The 18,691-nt window shown below is 40.0% G+C and overlaps 1 protein-coding gene across 1 annotated transcript; it reads left to right on the top strand.

The window, feature by feature from the left end:
- Window positions 1-4,342: 4,342 nt before the first annotated feature.
- Window positions 4,343-7,930, top strand: LOC133533323 (uncharacterized). The gene has a single exon (XM_061872289.1). It carries the CDS (start codon window positions 4,343-4,345, stop codon window positions 7,928-7,930), a length of 3,588 nt encoding a protein of 1,195 aa, XP_061728273.1.
- The last annotated feature ends 10,761 nt before the right edge of the window (window positions 7,931-18,691 follow it).

Raw genomic sequence — 18,691 nt, 5'->3', positions numbered from 1 at the left:
GATAGTAAAATTTGTACTAAATTATGGGCGTATGATAAAGTGGCGTCCATCGTGTGAAAAGTCTATCCGAAGCGCTATACGGTATCAGCAAGGTTTCTTAAAAAAACATACTCAATAACTTTATGGTTTGACTATTATAGCATCTACCTATAGAATTTAGGGATATTTTAAAACATTAAGCGTTAAAGAAGTCTATGTTAATGTTTTGTCGTAAAATCATCATCCTACTACTTTAAATTATTATAGATATATTCAATGTCATTTTCTAAATTATTTTTTATGTTTCCAATAAATGCTAACTGTAATACCAAAGTGTTTTTTCTTTTACACATTGTGATTTTAAATTCTTACTAGAAAAGACCTCTTTTTACTTACTCATAGACTAGAATGGAAATTTTGTTACTACCGCTTACTACTGTTTGATTCGATTACGCATAAATGCTGTCACTAGATAACTAATAAAATTCAGAAGTGAAACAGTTAATAAAACACAATATAAACCAGTTGGTTTCATACATACTGTCATTTTCACTAGAGAATACCGCTCTGTGACCTTGATCAAGAGTTAACGGACTAACCGAGTCAATTCAGCTGTTGTGTAGCGATTATTATTATACCTATCTCTCTTTCGCGTGAATAGACGTCATCGTGTCGCATTTCATTAGCTTCAGTTCTATTGTAAGACTTGGCGCATTTTGATAATACATGTTGTAATTCAGTTCGCGAATGTTAGTGTTGATAACTTAAATAAAAACTTAGTTTCATAAAAATTTGAAGTCAATTTTATTGAGATCATTAAATTAATATTTTTTACATGTTAGAACTGTTATTCTGTACAAGAGATACTTAATACATCTAGAGATTGAAATAGAGCAGCTCTTATATTCATTTTATAATTACAAATGTCATTTTTAGCTAATGCAAAGATTTTTCTTCTTAGACGACCCAGAGGATGTCTATCTTCGTCCAAATCTCATCATGTAATGTTTCACTTCTTTTCGGGTCAGCGGTTTCGGGGTAATCGGTAACGGGGTAGGTATAGTAACGAGGTAATCACTGGCAGTAGAGATGAACAGTACTTTTTACTTATCTCTCCGTAATTAGTGCGATTCAATTGATCTATGAATTGAAAATATTCTCCACGGTTAGGAATTGACTTACATTTTCTCCTATTACTTTGCAGCCAAAAGAAATCTTACGCTTCAGGCTATTCAGCTTTTTCTTTGGGTAGAATGAAATTCCTTCCGCTAGAATAGCTAAGGCAATTAAAAACACAATTGTCTTCATTTTCAGTGACCGTTTACTTTCACGTCCGGCAGTAAAACAATGTTCCGGAGGAATAAAAAGGCTTTTCAAAAAGTGGTAGCAGTACCTAAAGTTGTGAACTCTATACAACCATGGTAATTTACAGCTTTCATTATAATTTATAATATTAATGGTAATATGTCACGAAAGCAAGATCTGTTTAAAAATTGCATGACTACGAGTGAGTGACTCTAAATGACTCTAAGTGACTGGTTTGAAGTGCTAGGACGATACATATTTACAAAAGAGATCTCTCTTCAATGTAAGTATTAATTATATTTGTGCGTAATGATCCCCCAGTTCTGAGCGTACAACTCGCAGAAATTTGAGCTGTTTCTTTTTTGGATTAATTCATCATACAACTTTAAATTCTTCACTTCACTTGATCTGATGCATTTTGAACCTCCGAACTGAAAGCATACTGCCTGCTCGAATCCCGGCTCTCCTCCTGTTTTCCGGACACGGCAGCATCCGAGCCCTGAATGATAACACTAAAAAATAAAATAAAATATTCATAAGAAAAACTTCGAACGAGACTGTAATTGCTGAGAATTGTTAATTGTTACTGTTCAGTTACGCCTTAATAATATACTTTCTGTATTCACTGTGGCAACACCATGTCACAGTTGACATTCAAATATTCAAAAAATAAACTGTTGCCCTGTCATACAGTTGACAGAGCCAGTGTGTCACGAACCTACCACTAGATCACATCGTTCCGCTATTCTCGTTATTATTTTCGCGTTGACCCAAAGCACTACTACCAGTAACATTATTAGCACATATTTAGTATCAGTGTTGTGTAGCCGAAGGACGCCGTGCACATCCGTGAAGTGGAAAATCCGAGGTCTAAGTTGGATGACTCAAGGTAACGGTTCTAAGCTTACTTCTAGCTTGCGACAAAGGACAGCCGGAATCGCCACCAGCGGTCTTCAGCGGCGACCGACGATTTCACTCCACAACTCCCGGACTGGAAGGTAACTTCGCCCTACACTGTTCTTTTACACTCAAGCTCAACTCAGTAATTTAATTTTATCGCAACACAACTTTCTTGCTCAACCGACCCCTAAATTTCATTCCCTATCGCCCCCCTTTTTCGAACTACAGTCCACTCTCTCGCTATTGAACATTTTGGCCTTCGATCCGCATAGTTTGATAAAGTACCTATGGTTTGTCGTTTCTCGTTTTATAGTTGCTTACTCAAATTTGTTTTGTCATCTTTTGCATTAAAAATTTAGGGTAGACTTATTAAAAAGTTCGAGGGTAAGCAAGAAAGTTGGTCGTGTAGTGGTGCTTTAATAAAATCATTCGGTCACTTGTTAATATTGCTGGCAACGTTTTTGATAGTTGTCAAGTATCAACTGTCAGCTGTCAGTGTCAGTCATTGAAGTGTAAGCTAAGGTTATGTTGTATGTCTATGAAGCTAAGTGAATTGCAGTTTGTTTTGAAGTTTTTTTTTGTGTAATAATCGCAGTGTTTTGTGTTTATTAACATGTCGCACGGTGATAAATCTGTCGAGAAAGAGGATGGTGTAGACACGGTAATGATTGCTCGTGACTATCAAGTGATGAGAATAGAGTATTTACAGATGCTATCGGATTCGGAATTAGCTTTATGTGACGAGAATGAATTGTGTACAATTGCAAAGAACTTTCATGAAGCACAAATAAGGCTTCTAAGCAATGCTCCGCGAAGCGAGCACCGCGAGATTTGCTCCCATACCGCGATGTTCGACTCGAAAGTTAGGGCAGTGAGATCGCGGTTGCAGAATGGAAAGCAATCTTTCGCTGGGGCTTCGGCAGGTTCGGGGGCACCACAGCCAGTCTTGCCAAAGTTGCCAAAATTACAAATTAAAGCTTTCGATGGTAAAATTGAAAATTGGGTAACCTTTATACAATTGTTTAACTCGTTAGTAGATAAGCGAACAGACATTGCCCCTGTAGAAAAGTTACACTATTTGCTATCGAGTGTGCAGAATGAGGCGTACGACCTTATAAAGAATTATCCTGTGACCGATGATAATTATAAGGTTGCATATGAAGCGCTGTACAAGCAATATAATAAAATTAGATTAATTGCAACTACATACTATGACAAACTTATACATTGTGAGCCAGTGAAAGCGTCTCGGGCTAGTGACTTACAACGGGTTCATAGGGTTTTTACTGAAAACTTATCGATTTTGAAGGGTTTTGATTTGCCGGACAAAAATTTCTTACTTTTACAATTACTGTGGTCGAAGTTGGATAGGAACACGAAGGAGCAGTTTGAGCTGGAGCATGACTCTGATGATATCCCAGAATATAGTAAGTTGCAGGATTTTATTGAAAGACGACACCGAGCGCTAGATGCTGCTGGGTCAATGGGATTTGTTGCTAGTACTCCTCAGCCTAGTAGTAGTAAGTCTTCGAGTAAGCCAAAAATGGCCTTAGTAGTCTCCGCTCCAATATGTGTGATCTGTGGGCAGGCTCATAGCCTTACATCATGTCCAACTTTTCTTAAATATGACCCCGCTGCTCGATTCAAGTGTGTTAAAGAGAACAAGTTGTGTATTCTGTGTTTGTCGGGGTCTCATTCTGTCAAGACCTGCAAGTCAAAACAGCGGTGTGAGCAGTGTCGGTTCTCCCATCATACACTGTTACATTTTAATAAGGCAAATGTGCCTGTTTCCCCGGCAGTAGGTGTAAATAACTCGCCACCTCCATCAGACACATCAAGTCCGCTGGCAATGGTAGCAAGTAATGTTGCGGCTTCTTCTTTATTCTCAACTGCCAAGGTTTTGGTGAGAAATGCCCAAGGTGACTTAGTAGCGGTAAGGGCTTTGCTTGACTGTGCCAGTGGTTGCAACTTTTTAAGCGAAGCATGTGCACAAAAGCTTGGTCTTCGGGCAGAATATGGGAAGCATTCTGTGACTGGTATCGGTGAAGTGGAGGCTAGGCCCGGTGGCACATTGTCATGTACCGTTTCGCCAAGCCATGGAAGTTCTGATATCTCTATGTCATTGGAGGCTTATTTGTTGCCAAAAATCTGTCCAGAAATGCCAACGGAACAGATTGATGTCTCCTCATGGCAACATATTAGGGGCTTGGAATTAGCCGACCCCTATTGGCACATTCCAGGGCCTGTTGACTTGCTCCTGAATGTCAACATTTTCGCTTCCTCGTTGCGCCCCGGTTTAATCCGTGGGGCCCCTGGCCAGGCGACTGCCCTAAACACCATTTTCGGGTGGATTTTGATGGGTGACGCGGGTGACGGTGCTACGGAGATTTGTCGGTCTCGGTTCCGTGGCAACAGCTGTCAACTGGTCGTGGGCAAGTTGTCAATTGACGACTCTATTAAGAAGTTCTGGGAGTTGGAAGATGTCAGCTCCCCGAACACTGTCATTTTGTCGAAGGAGGATCAGTTGTGCGAGGAATATTTTCTCGCTAACTTTCGTCGCACAGAAGAAGGTAGATTTGTCGTTCCTCTACCTTTTACTGACACTTCCAACAAACCCACTTTCTCGGGCTCTCGGGCCATCGCTCTTAAGAGATTTTCCTCGTTAGAGCGGAAGTTATTGAGTAACTCCGATTTTTACAAAAATTATGTAGCCTTTATGAAGGACTACGAAAGCTGTCGCCACCTTGAGGAATGTGACCCCCCGAAGGTGGATGTGGGGAAGTTCTTCTACATTCCCCATCATGGAGTGTTGAGGCCCTCGTCGACCAGCACTCCTCTTCGGGTCGTATTTGATGCCAGTGCCAAGGACAGCCGAGGCATCTCGCTAAATGACGCGCTACTGCCAGGGCAGAAGCTGCAAAACAACATCTTCCACTTGCTCCTTCGTTTTCGTTGGCATAGTGTTGTCTTCACGGCCGACGTCAAGCAAATGTATAGGCAGATTTTAGTGTCCCCGGAAGATGCTGAATATCAGCGTATCCTTTGGCGTCCGTCTGTCAATGAGCCTGTCCGGGACTATCGACTGCTGACCGTTACATACGGCGTTTCGTCCGCTCCTTACCAAGCTCTCCGAACAATCGCTCAATTGGCCAAGGAATCGGTAGCAGAATACCCTTCCGGTTCAACAGTTCTAGACCGCGACATCTATGTCGATGATGTGGTGTCTGGAGCTGATTCTGTTCAAGAAGCTCGGAGGCTTCGGTCAGAGTTGTCGACAATATTAGCTTCTGGTGGTTTCCATTTACGGAAGTGGACGTCGAACCAACAGGAGTTCTTCGATGGTGTCCCCACCTCAGACCTGTATTCTGAGAACTTTCGGGAGTTTAACTCCATTGGGGACATTTCCCTAAAAATTCTTGGCCTCTCGTGGTTACCTCAAGGGGACGACTTTACCTTTCAGGTGGCTGTCGAAGATCGTCGGTGCACTAAACGTACCATTCTCTCGGAGATTGCTCGGATCTTTGACCCTCTAGGCCTCCTATCACCAGTAACATTCTTCGCGAAATATCTTATGCAGTTGCTCTGGGTCTCAGGTGTCTCGTGGGATGACGACGCGCCAGAGAACCTTGCCTCCGACTGGCAAGAGTTCAAAGCGCAGCTGCCCTCGTTGAGATCCGTGTCAGTCCCGCGCCGAATGGTCAAGGATTTTGTCTCGCTCGAAGTCCACGGGTTCTGCGATGCCTCAGAGCGAGGATTTTGCGCGGTGATCTACATTCGAACGTCGGGTGAGAACGGAACGCGGTACGTCCAGCTGGTTTGTGGTAAATCTAAAGTGGCCCCTCTTCGTAAGTTGTCCATACCACGTTTGGAATTGCTGGCCGCAGTTCTGCTTGCAGATTTAGTAGCGTCGGTCGCAGAGGCTCTAGAGCCTCTCCACAAAATCGATAAGGTTTATGCATGGTCTGATTCCAGCGTTGCGTTGACTTGGATAAAGTCTTGCCCCTCCAAGTGGAAAACCTTCGTGGCTAACCGGGTAAGTCACATCCAGGAGATTATCCCTCCTGATTGTTGGCGACACGTTAGGACTGGCGACAATCCAGCCGACTGTGGGTCGCGAGGGCTTTTGCCGGACGACCTGGTCCACCATAGTAACTGGTGGAAGGGTCCATCTTGGCTCGTGCTGGACAAGTCTGACTGGCCTAAACCAACGTTGTCAGTCGACGTGGATGTCCTACACGAAGAGCGCAAGGTGATTGTCCTCTCCGTCTCAGTGCAGGAGACGTGGACTGACAACTTAATAAACAAATTCTCGGCGCTGAGGACACTCCAACGTGTCCTCGCATATTGTCGTCGTTTCGTGCACAACGTGAGAAATAAAAGGACGTCTAACAACCTGTTGGATGGCCCTTTAACACCCCTGGAAATAAAACAGGCTCTAATGTTTCTCGTGGGCTTTGTGCAACAATGCCATTTTGCTTCGGAGATCGAGAAGGTGAAGAACAATCTTTCGAACTCCCTCCCGAAGTCATTCAAAAAACTGTCCCCATTCCTCGATGACGCGGGTCTCTTGAGGGTGGGCGGACGCCTGTCGCGAACCTCTCTCGAGTTTGATGTTAAACATCCCCTTTTACTACCTCGCGACAGTCGGCTAACCTCCCTTTTGATTGACGAGTATCATAAGCGTTTCATGCATCCAGGCGTCCAAACGCTTCAGAATTTGCTATCGCAGCATTTCTGGATACTGTCCCCGAAGCGAGCTATCTACGCAGTCACGTCGAAATGCATGAAATGCTTCCGTGTCCGACCACTCGGTGCTCCAGCGCCCTTCATGGGTGATTTGCCATCTTATAGGGTGGCTCAGCTCAAGGCGTTCTTGAGTGCTGCTGTCGACTTCGGAGGACCTTTCGACATAGCCCTGGGTCGCGGACGGGGAAACAAAACTTACAAGGGTTATATTTGCGTCTTCGTCTGCACCTCGACAAAGGCCATACACACGGAGCTCGTCACTGAACTGTCCTCAGACGCGTTTCTCGCCGCGCTTCGACGCTTCGTCGCACGTCGTGGTCGGTGTAATAGATTGGTGTCCGACCAGGGGAAGAATTTCGTCGGTGCGAGCAACATTTTGCAACGTCTAGTAGGAGATGCTGCTACGCATAGCGAGATTAAATTCGAATTTAATCCGCCAGGCAGCCCTCACTTTTCAGGTCTCGCGGAGGCCGGTATCAAGGCTGTAAAAACACACTTGTCGCGTGTCGTCGGGAACCAAAGGTTAACATATGAGGAATTTTCGACGATCTTAGCCCAAGTCGAGGCTTTACTCAACTCAAGGCCACTCACTCCACTCAGCACTGATCCCAACGACCTGTCGGCCTTGACACCGGGTCATTTCCTCACCACGGAACCCTTATCGGTCGTGCCTGAGGAAGACTTCTCAGACGTTCGGGTTAGCCCTCTCCAACGCTGGAAGTTGCTTCAGAAGATGCACCAGGACTTCTGGAACAAATGGTCGAAGGAGTATATGCATACTCTCCAGCAGCGGATGAAGTGGCATGACAGACATCCTAACGTCGAAGTTGGCGCACTTGTGCTCGTTGTGAACGAGCAGACGAGCCCAATGAAGTGGCCACTGGGTCGCATTATCGATACACATCCCGGGTCCGACGGGATCTGTCGTGTGGTTACTGTGCGCACTGCCACAGGGTTGTACAAACGACCTGTGGTCAAGCTGTGTCCACTACCTGCGTAGTCACTTTAGTGCGCTACATTTGTGTTGTCCATTCCTCGTTTAGTTTTAATATTATCGTACTCGTTCCACTTTCATTGTTCTTTTTCGCTTAGTCAAAATACTAGTGTATTTTGGTGGGCGGAATGTTCAGTTACGCCTTAATAATATACTTTCTGTATTCACTGTGGCAACACCATGTCACAGTTGACATTCAAATATTCAAAAAATAAACTGTTGCCCTGTCATACAGTTGACAGAGCCAGTGTGTCACGAACCTACCACTAGATCACATCGTTCCGCTATTCTCGTTATTATTTTCGCGTTGACCCAAAGCACTACTACCAGTAACATTATTAGCACATATTTAGTATCAGTGTTGTGTAGCCGAAGGACGCCGTGCACATCCGTGAAGTGGAAAATCCGAGGTCTAAGTTGGATGACTCAAGGTAACGGTTCTAAGCTTACTTCTAGCTTGCGACAAAGGACAGCCGGAATCGCCACCAGCGGTCTTCAGCGGCGACCGACGATTTCACTCCACAACTCCCGGACTGGAAGGTAACTTCGCCCTACACTGTTCTTTTACACTCAAGCTCAACTCAGTAATTTAATTTTATCGCAACACAACTTTCTTGCTCAACCGACCCCTAAATTTCATTCCCTATCGCCCCCCTTTTTCGAACTACAGTCCACTCTCTCGCTATTGAACAGTTACTCACACGATATCCTAATGGCAGACAGTTAGCCGACATAGGATACAAACTTATACTTTTTATCATTACCAGTAATATTATAATACCGAACACATTAGCGCACTTCATTTTTAATTTTTTAATTGTAATTCAAGAATTCAAGTGGTTCGTTCCTCACAAGGTCTACTAAAATTATGAACTCCCGAAATTCTGTGCAGACTTAATATACAGTTCTCGCGCCCGTAAAATAGTATAGTTTATTATTATAGGATGACAGTTGTAACTGCCTAATTTACTTATCAGGCGGAAAATGACATCCATCCGCACCATTAATGAGAAGTAATTCACTTACCACTTAAGCTCTTTTAGCTTCTAGTGTTTAACTCACGCACGAAATTTTTCGTGAATTCTGTAACTTGGAAAAGCCCAATGTTATTTATCAAGGTTAAAGTTTACGACTTCATTGCCTACCAAATAGTGATAGGCGTTTAATTAAATTAAATTACTCGCTTTTTAAAATTAATTTCTTTCTCTGATGTTTCTTTTGTCGTAACACTAGGTTATGTGGTTATTTGGGTAATAACAGTTCAGCGGAAAATTATAGGAAACTGTACTGTCTACAGATGTTAATAAAAGACTTTCTTTATCGACTACATAAGCTGAGTCATCAACAGACAAGTTAAGATTGATTGTTTACTTTCAGTATGATAATTTGCGAAGGGGCCACTCAAATTAAAGAATAGCAATTGATATTTGAATTTTTATATTTACCCTCCCTATCAAAAAAATCCACATGGATTTATATAGGAATCCATGCGAACCCACATGGGAATGTATGGATTCCTATAGGAACCCATGGGAATCCACATAGGAACATCTGGATTCATATAGGAATCCACACGGGAATCGGTGAGTACATGGATTCCCATATGGGAAATCCATATAGGAAGTATGGATTCATATAGGAATCCATGTGGGAAGTATGGATTCCCATGGGAATTCATGTGGGAAGTATGCATTCCCATGGGAATCCATGTAGGAAGTATGCATTCCCATGGGAATCCACATAGGAATGTGTGAGTATGTGGATTCCTATATGTGAAATCCACATGGGAAGTATGGACGCTTTCAAGAATCCACATGGGAAACTAGATACCTAGATTCCCATGTGAGAATTCCATATAGGAAAGTATGTACATGGGTTCCTATGTGGATTCTCACATGGGAATTCATATAAGTGAAATGACCTGTAGTCTAATAAGAACGTGACTTAGGCCAGTGAGTAGCGTAGAAGACTGTCGACATCGAAGTACTAGGTTCAAGTCCACCACACACCAACAGTTTCTTCATTGAATAGAAGCAGCAAGTTTGTTTTTTTTTTTCTTTAATTTAATTGAAATATTAATGGGCAGCAACTAGTTTATTTTTATTTTTAATTTTTTTTATAATTTTTTTTAGCGGATTAATTGAGAAATCCATATAGGAAACCACATGGGAATCCATATAGGAATCCATATAGGAATCCATATGGGAATCCATCCGAAAACGCCATGTAGGAATCCAGTCTGGATTCCCATGTGGATTTTTTTGATAGGGCTACCATTGTTTTATTTGGCCATAATTCGAGCGAATCCATTAAATGAAATTTCAGTAAATCTACTAAAAGCTATCACCAAATCGAAACTTACAAATTAATGTTAGTTTTCAAGCTCGCTGTCAGCAAACAATGCTTACCACTCCAAAAGAAAAAATACCTGCGGAACCATAATTAAATAGTGCTTTAATTGCTAAAAGTGACCTTTACAAATCCTACATAGTTTCAATTCAATGACAAATGATAGCTTTATTTTTTTATATGAAGGGTATTAATAAAATTAATTTGAAAATCAGGTGGAGTCATGCTAAAGTAATTTCTCACAACTACCCTGGGTGTGCCCACTGATTTTACTACCCTGCGAGTCAAGTATAGAAGTATGGATTATTACTTGAAAGCGTCAGTCCTTCAGCAAAATTTGTAAAAAGAATTTAGCTGCCAACCAAAACATCCAAGTCGTTATTAATCAGAATTTTGAGATACCGATGAAGAGGGTGCTTATCCTAATGGTGGTCGCCTATGGCGCAGCTACTCTTGCACGTTGGTCTTCCAATGAACGCGATTGCATCATTCTACTGAAACCGGTCAGTAATCTCACATCAGCTTGGGGTAGTTTAATGTAATTTCCTAATTGAAAAGTGAATTACAGTATGCTTTATTTGGATTCCAGTATACCAATACGGACAAGTACTGCACAACGTACCAAGTTTTTCGAGATTATCGAGTCATGTGGAATAGGGCAGAATGCTCCATTTTCGAAGACGCAAAGTGCATCTACACGAACATTATTCCAAACTACAAATTGTTCTCTAAGTTACGACATCAATTAAACAGCACCAATTTCGAAGAATTAAAGGATATCTATTGGAAGTCTATGTATCGATAAGGTCAAATAAGCTTAAGGTTAGTCTTCTCTAGCTACTTTTCCTTTTCTAATGTTGCTTTAGTCACTTTCTGTTTCATTGTTATTTTTATTATGATCCAAATACTTGAATAGGCGGAGCCTAAATCAACCCTTACGCTATAACGACTATACCACGTGGTAACATTATGTTTGCGCCACCCTCTATTAATTATTCCAAAGGGATCATTAACTTTAACAAGCATTTTTGCGAGACTATATAAACCAGGCTTGCTGATATTTTTATCCAGCTCCTCCTCTACCGCGTTCACAACACTAGCTCAGTTGTTGCAGGTAACTACAATAACCTATTCTACGTGTATGATTACTTTTACTTCGAGTGCAACTGATAATTTGTCTATTTTTTTCTGATAGATATTGAAGCATGTTTAAGTCCACCACTCTGCTGATCCTCGTCATGACGGTGATTATCATATCAGCCAGTCCAGTAGTGAAGAAAACCAGAAAAGAGATTGTACACGGAAAAAAAAGATGATGCAAAATTTGTATCACTGTAGATACAAATATTGGATCTAATGTATTACACTGTATACTATACTATACTTAACACAATATTTTCTATACTAAATGAACCGAGTTTAGCATCACCTGATATAAAAATTGTATCACTTTTTTTCCGTATACGAGCGTACAGTAACTGCTTGGAAGTCGGATCGCACATAAGTCAAGTCTTATTTATGTTTTAACATTTTGGCAAAACTGTGCGTTGAACGTGTTCTTGTTGTTCCAGTCACGTAGTATGACGTTACGTTATCGCTGCTGTCCACATTATGGCGGTGGTTTCATGGGGCCAATGCCTATGACGTGCTTTCAATGTGGAGGTGGAGTTTGTGAATTCTATCATCGCATCCCTCACACCGGGGAATATGAACGACTAGCCAAACAGCTAAATGCCACCGACTTCGACCAACTTTCAAATCAGTATTGGGATTCTGTCTACGCTGGTTAACATCAGAGCCTCTTAATAAAAAAATTAGTAAACGTGTGCAGTAATTTTCAAAAGCTAGCTTAAAATCTATGAACAATTTTGTTTTCTCAGGATAGGATATTATGTTTTAAATAAAAGTGGTACTAAACAAAGTCATTTTAGTGTTGTGACATTGTTTTAGTAGCAAACTGTTTTGAAGTCTCTGAACTCCCAATTTTAAGTCAATGTCAAAACTGGATTAATTCCAAGTCAAAAACATTAGTCTGCGTAGAACCTGGATTTTTACACATAAAGATTTCTGCTTAACTTTACTCTCTACTTTCTCAATCACTCTTATATTTTAGCTTATCTATCTTTTGCCCTGTACGTTTTTAGGGCGAATCATAATACCATTACACGAAATAGTATCATAATCTTTATTTAACCTATAATAAATGAGCTACTCCAACACGTATCTCGATTGGTTAGTTACATAATAAATTGCTACTGTCTAGTCACTAGATCAAGGTCAGATAGACGGACACAACAAAGTAAGTACTATTAGATGCTTGATGGATAATACTAGCATTTTCATTTTCATTATTATCAGTGTCAGTAATTTATAGCGTTAGAAAGAACTGTAAATGATAATAACAGCTTAGTTTTGAAGTTTTTTATTTCATCAGTATGTATCACAATAAAGAGTAAGTTTTTAATTATCAAAAGCAACCACTGTAAGCTTCTGTCGCTAGATTTTACAACAAAAGCAATAGTAAGCTTATTTATGAATTCAGCCGTTCCCAAGTTGATTTGTGTAGCTTCTTAGCGATTGTAACATAAGAATCATAATTAGGAAAATTGACTCGCGATTCGCATTGTCCACCGAATATATAACAAAACCCGCCGATATCAGTGATTTCTCCATTATCCAGCTTTTGCGTCTTGCAGCAAAACAGGTTCGAATCAACGCACTGCAACAAACAAAGACATTTCTTAGAATACCTAAATGAGATCGGATTCTTTGATAAAGCCCATTAGGATGCCCATTAACGATGGAATTTGATTTAATATGTTTTAGATCACATAAAACGTCTGTTTGTGGAACGAGGTTTTCTTTATTAAACCTAGGCCGCTATTGGATTTATGTGCGGTTTTAGAAGCTTTTTCAAGAGAATTAATTAATTCGATGAGGACACTATAAATAGGAGCCTGTAGTTAATAATTTTTAATATCAGGAATGACGATAAGCTTTCAATGTCAATACTGTTTAAGTATATAAACGCTTACTAATTCCTCGTCGTTCCATAATCAACTGAGAAGCGAAATCAAGATGTTCTACAGGGCAACAATTACTTTAGGCGCTTTCTTTGCGATCATGACGGGTAAGAACTTTTTGTATTTTAAACTTAGTATGTTCCATTAAATCTGTCTTTTTATATTTAATAACGTGCCGAGTTTATAATTATAATTTTTGTTATACTAGCGTAAAGTTATCCTTTTCAAGAGATTCTGCTATACTGTCTGACTTTCGAGGCCTAGGCCGTAAAAGTTATCTCTCCTCTTTCTTTTACGGACTTTTCGTGTATTCCCGAATAAAATTGAGAAAGGTTGTAAAAAAAAAAGTTACATTCTAGTGTACCGACCGATGATTTTGAGTAAATAGTTACTATTGAGTTGCGCTACTCATTTCTCAGCTGTCAGTTTATTACGAAGAAGACCTAAACATTTTATTATTTACCTCTTATCCTTCAAAAGTTAATTTTATGGAGCTATAATAACAAAAAAAACTTGTATGTCATATGGCCGCCTGTGGTGATTTTAACAACGACTCTTTTTCGATATTCGCTTTAAAGTTTGTGGCGGGAATGAAAACGGGCGTTAAATATACGCCCGCTTTCAAACATTCCCGCCACAAACCTTAAGCTCACACAAAACCACCACTTCACAGCCTAAGAACATAAATATCTATTTCTTCTAAAAAAAAGCAGACAAATTTTATTTTGTGCAATTTATTTATTTTATTGTTTGTTTCTTTCAAGGAATTGGTGCGACGCTGATTGACGATGAAGGGAATCAAAGGCAGCGACATCTCCTCAAGGGATTGAACAACGACTGCTGCCCTCTACAAGTCTGCTTGTCTATACCAGGCATCGGACTGATCGATGACCAGCGTCAAATTTTTTCCAAGCTTTTCATTTCTCAGAACGTTGATGCAAACAAACTGTTCCAGGACCCGAATGATCCATCAGCAAGGATTATGGGAAATTCCACTGAAGAATTCAATGCTTTCTACAAAAGATTTAACTACTTAATCAAGTTGGGAAATGCGGTCCAAATGGAAAATGAACTGGATCCCCTACTACGTAACGGAGTGGAAAACTTTCTCACTCGTCAAATAAAAGAGACAAGATGGCTTGCAAAAGTTGTTTCACACAGAATGAAGTTGATTGGAATACACAAGAAACTGTGGTTGATTTACAAAAAACTACAAAGTAATGAAGAAATTGACTCTGATGAGTTAGAATCCATGAGGGAGTCAGTGGATGACTTAAAACATTCGGAAGAGCGTTTGAAACAGAAGACCCACAACTTAATTTTATACGTCCTTAAAAATTAATTTTCATTGAAACTTGTAATTACGAGATAACATTATACTCTTCAGATTTTTTTAATCACTTAAATAAATGTAAGGTTACAAAAAATCTTGTTTAATTTGGCTGCCTTATTAAATATTTAAAAAGTTTGGAAAATCCAAAAGTGAACGCCTCGATAATTTTTTGAACGAATTTCCTTGCCACAAGGAAATTCGTCTGATAAATTATTTTTATTGATGTGTGTGCACTCATATTATTCTATAAGTGCACTATAAGTAATAAAAAAGTTAATTTAAGTCCCGACAAAATATTTTTTTTGTCATGTCAAGAGTAGAGTATAACCTCAATGCTTTGCTTATGAAGTGTTCAATTGAATTTTCTAATATGAGAAAGTAAGACATACCTTTTCATTCAAGTTGAGGCACTGTCGCTTCTGGATCTGACTGTAGTGAATAACCCCGAAGGCAGGTTCTTTTGTTGTTAAAGCCCTGGCGGTTATATCAGTAAAACGAATAATTCCTATGGCTGGTTTCTCTGACGTTGAAACCTTGGCTGGAGTGCTGGTAGTAGAGAAAATCGTCACGGCTGGTTCTGTTGTTGTTGGAACCTTGGCAGTAGTACTGGTGGTAAGAATAATCGTCACGGCTGGTTTCACTTTCGTCTGAAGCCTGCGATAGGAACCAGGAGCCTTTATGTCGCTAGTATGTCGCTGCCTTGGCGTCATGTGTGCACTTCCGGATAAGATTTCAGCCAATACAAACAACATGAACAGGGTGACGGTAAAAAGTGACATCTTGTAACTCTGAACAGAACTGAAACAAATGTATTATGGTAAAACAGATATTTTCAAAGTATCAGCAATAAAAGTTTTTGTAAACGAAAAAAATCTCTAGTAGGGACTTACGTCATTATATGAGATGATGTTATCTCAATAAATAAGCGGAAATACTGATACCAAGTCTTGCGTATCACGGATTTATATTCTCTAGGGGCTAAGTCGTAAAAATGGCGCATGCCTTTTAGGATATGCAGTAGAACCTTGGTAAGTAGCAAATCTGTAAAACAACCAAATATTTCGAGTATAGCCTCGATAGTTTAAAATATTTTTCTTATTTCCGTGACAGTGACTCATTGTGCCGTCGATAACAATTTCGTAGAATAACACATAGCATGCCTGACACACAGTTTTTGCGGGCCAATCAGTGACGGGAACAAATTGGCCATGTTGCAAACTACGATTGCAATGTAATACGATGGTAGCATTTACTATCTGGCTCTAAGTTTGAAGGTAGCTCATTCCAATAAGAAGAAAATGACATCAACAGAAATTAGTTAGGCTTTACATCTTATATGCATTTAATTAGCTCTGCATCAAACCATGACTGATACAATTCAAGTCTTGCACAAACGATTGCTGGAATAAAATTTATCGGACATTAACAATGATTGGGTTCAAAGGTATACCTAAAATACGGTACGATAGACATAAAGTCGTACGGCATCAAACTATGTTTTAGGAAGAAAATATGTCACCCGCAATAATAATGTTGATAGTTAAGAAAATAGAGAAGTATTGGTTATCTATGTTGCACTGTATTTCCGAGGCCAACCAATTAACCCATACTCGTAAAAGTGATGACGTCATAGTCACGATCATAACGGAAAGCTGTGAGGTTTTGCTTAGAACATTTTTCAGGCTCAACTGGGCATAAGTAAAGAGAAATACTGTACACATCTGTCTTTTTGTATTTATGCAACAAATGGTTTCATAAGGGCAAAGGGCAACTAAGTGTTAAAAGCTTTCGCTCGTTAAAAGACGTATATACTTTCAATTTTATAAATTGTAAATAATTATTGACAAACAATTTAAGGTGAGCACGCTATACTTAGCAAAAAAATGTGGAAAACGGTTCACCCTAACGGCCATCCCTGTAACTTCCCGCTAATTTTCAACACGGAATTTTGCTCATCATACGTTGTTTGAGCTCGTCGAGCTCAAAAAAACAGTTAATCTGTGCTTTTGAGCTCTTCGAGCTCAAAAGTTTGATAAAAGTTGAATAAAACACTATTCTTTGAATTTTGAAACTGCCATAACTTATGAATGAATCAATCGATTTTCATTCAGTTTGCAGCAATCGATGTTGTTTTTCAAGTCTTATCAAAAAAACCCAAGCTACTAATCGATCAGATCGATTATTTTAGAATAATTTAAAGAAAATCGCTTATTGCGATTTCTTTCGTCATCGATTTCTCGAAAGCAAATCGACCGATTTTGACCCGGTTCGCGGCAAACGACGTTTTTTTTGGTGTCAAGAGCTGATTAGATTTTAGAATCGATCGGTCGAGCCGTTTTAGAATTATTTCAAAAAAATCGATTTTTGTGATTTCTTTCGTCAACGATTTCTCAAAGACAAATCGACCGATTTTGACCCGGTTTGCGGCAATCGACGTGTTTTTCGAGTGTCGAGAGCTGATTAGATTTTGGAATCGATCGGTCGAGCCGTTTCAGAATTATTTGAAAAAAACCACTTTCAAAAAAAATTTTTTTTGTAGTTTTTTGAAAATTTCTCAAAATCTACCGGTCCAAATTGGTCCAAATTTTCAGAAAATCTAAGTTTGGTGGAACTCTTTAGAATGCCGTTTGGTGAGCTTGATTTATTCGAACCGTTTCAAAGTTATAAGAGGTTTACATACATACATACATACATATACACACACACACACACACACACACATCCACACAGACATAGTGACATCATCTCAGGGATGGTCAGGGAAGCTTCCTAGGACCTCAAAACGTCGAGATCTGATGAGAACTCGATTTTCGCAAAATGGGGTGAAACCAATAACTTCTCGATTTTAGAAAATTTTCAATTTTCTTAGCGGGAAGTTAAAAAAGTCACTGCTAGTTTTACTGTTAATGATCGGTATTGCAACGGCGCATCCAATTACAAAAGTGCTTTGTTTTTTTTTTTACATTTCTTGATACATTTTTACTTGACTGTAGTAGACAGAGAGCGAGAGCTTTTATTCTCTTCGTTGTAGGAAGCGTACTGCGCATGTCCGCGCAACTCGGAAGCACAGACACAGCCAGAAGTTTTCCAAAGCGCATGTCTCGAGAAGTGGGAGCTCAGCCAATGGTGAATGTTGTAGCTGTGACGTCACAAGACACTATGCCCGTTTAAATTGATCGACTAGATCATTGGCTAAGATTTAGCGCCAGTACTGAATATCAGGGCTGTCTCAAGCGACACCATTCCCAGTGATGTCAGGCCCGTATCATGAACTCTAGCATGCAGAAATTTTCACTAATTTCTTGCTAGTGATTGAACAACTTTCATCGATTCAGTTTAGCTTCATAGTTTTGCCCACTCCTTAACCGGTAAGGAAGTCGCATTACACTTCCCCGAAAGAGGACTATCTCTCCGCCGCAGGTGACCCATTTCTGGATTGTCAATCTTCCACGCAGACTCCCTTCCGTTATGATTTGGCACTGTAGCCTCATTTCTCCTAGTTTTGTGCTTTCGCACGAGTTTATAGAACTGAGTCCCTTCATTAGCTGCTCTGTCGAGCTGAGTTGCGGAAGACTGCGTGGTCGAGAGCGCCCTCAGGTACATACAAAGACACCCAGCGTCCCAGAAACAACGACATATCGCACAAGAACGAGTGGTCACACTGCGACGAACCTTTAGGCTTCCAACATGACTAGTTGGAGGTGCCCATATAAAACCTATTTTTTGCCCGTTTATTATTTTCAAGCGTACAATTTGGCCGGAGTCTAAGACTTCTAAGTCATGTGCTTTTTTATTATGTTAAGCACATCACTCAAAATTCGAGTATTCTGATTGGAATGATCATTATGCAGTAGACTTTATAAGTGCTACTGCTTGAGTAGCTTATAGTCTTTTATTTTCATATCATAGTAATGTTATGTCTGTTTTGTATGTTATCACTCATATTTAGAATCGGACCAGAATACTTTTGTTGAGGTTAAGATTTTGTGTTACGATTTTATTGTAAATCAGATACTGAAAACTTAGCACCTGATGATCTTTTGCCCAGAAAACTCAACAAGA

This window comes from Cydia pomonella, unplaced genomic scaffold (assembly GCF_033807575.1).
Source record: "Cydia pomonella isolate Wapato2018A unplaced genomic scaffold, ilCydPomo1 PGA_scaffold_154, whole genome shotgun sequence".
Classification (NCBI taxonomy): Eukaryota; Metazoa; Arthropoda; class Insecta; order Lepidoptera; family Tortricidae; genus Cydia; species Cydia pomonella.
The sequence above is the reverse complement of the archived record's forward strand: the minus strand, read 5'-3'. Positions and strand labels throughout refer to the sequence as shown.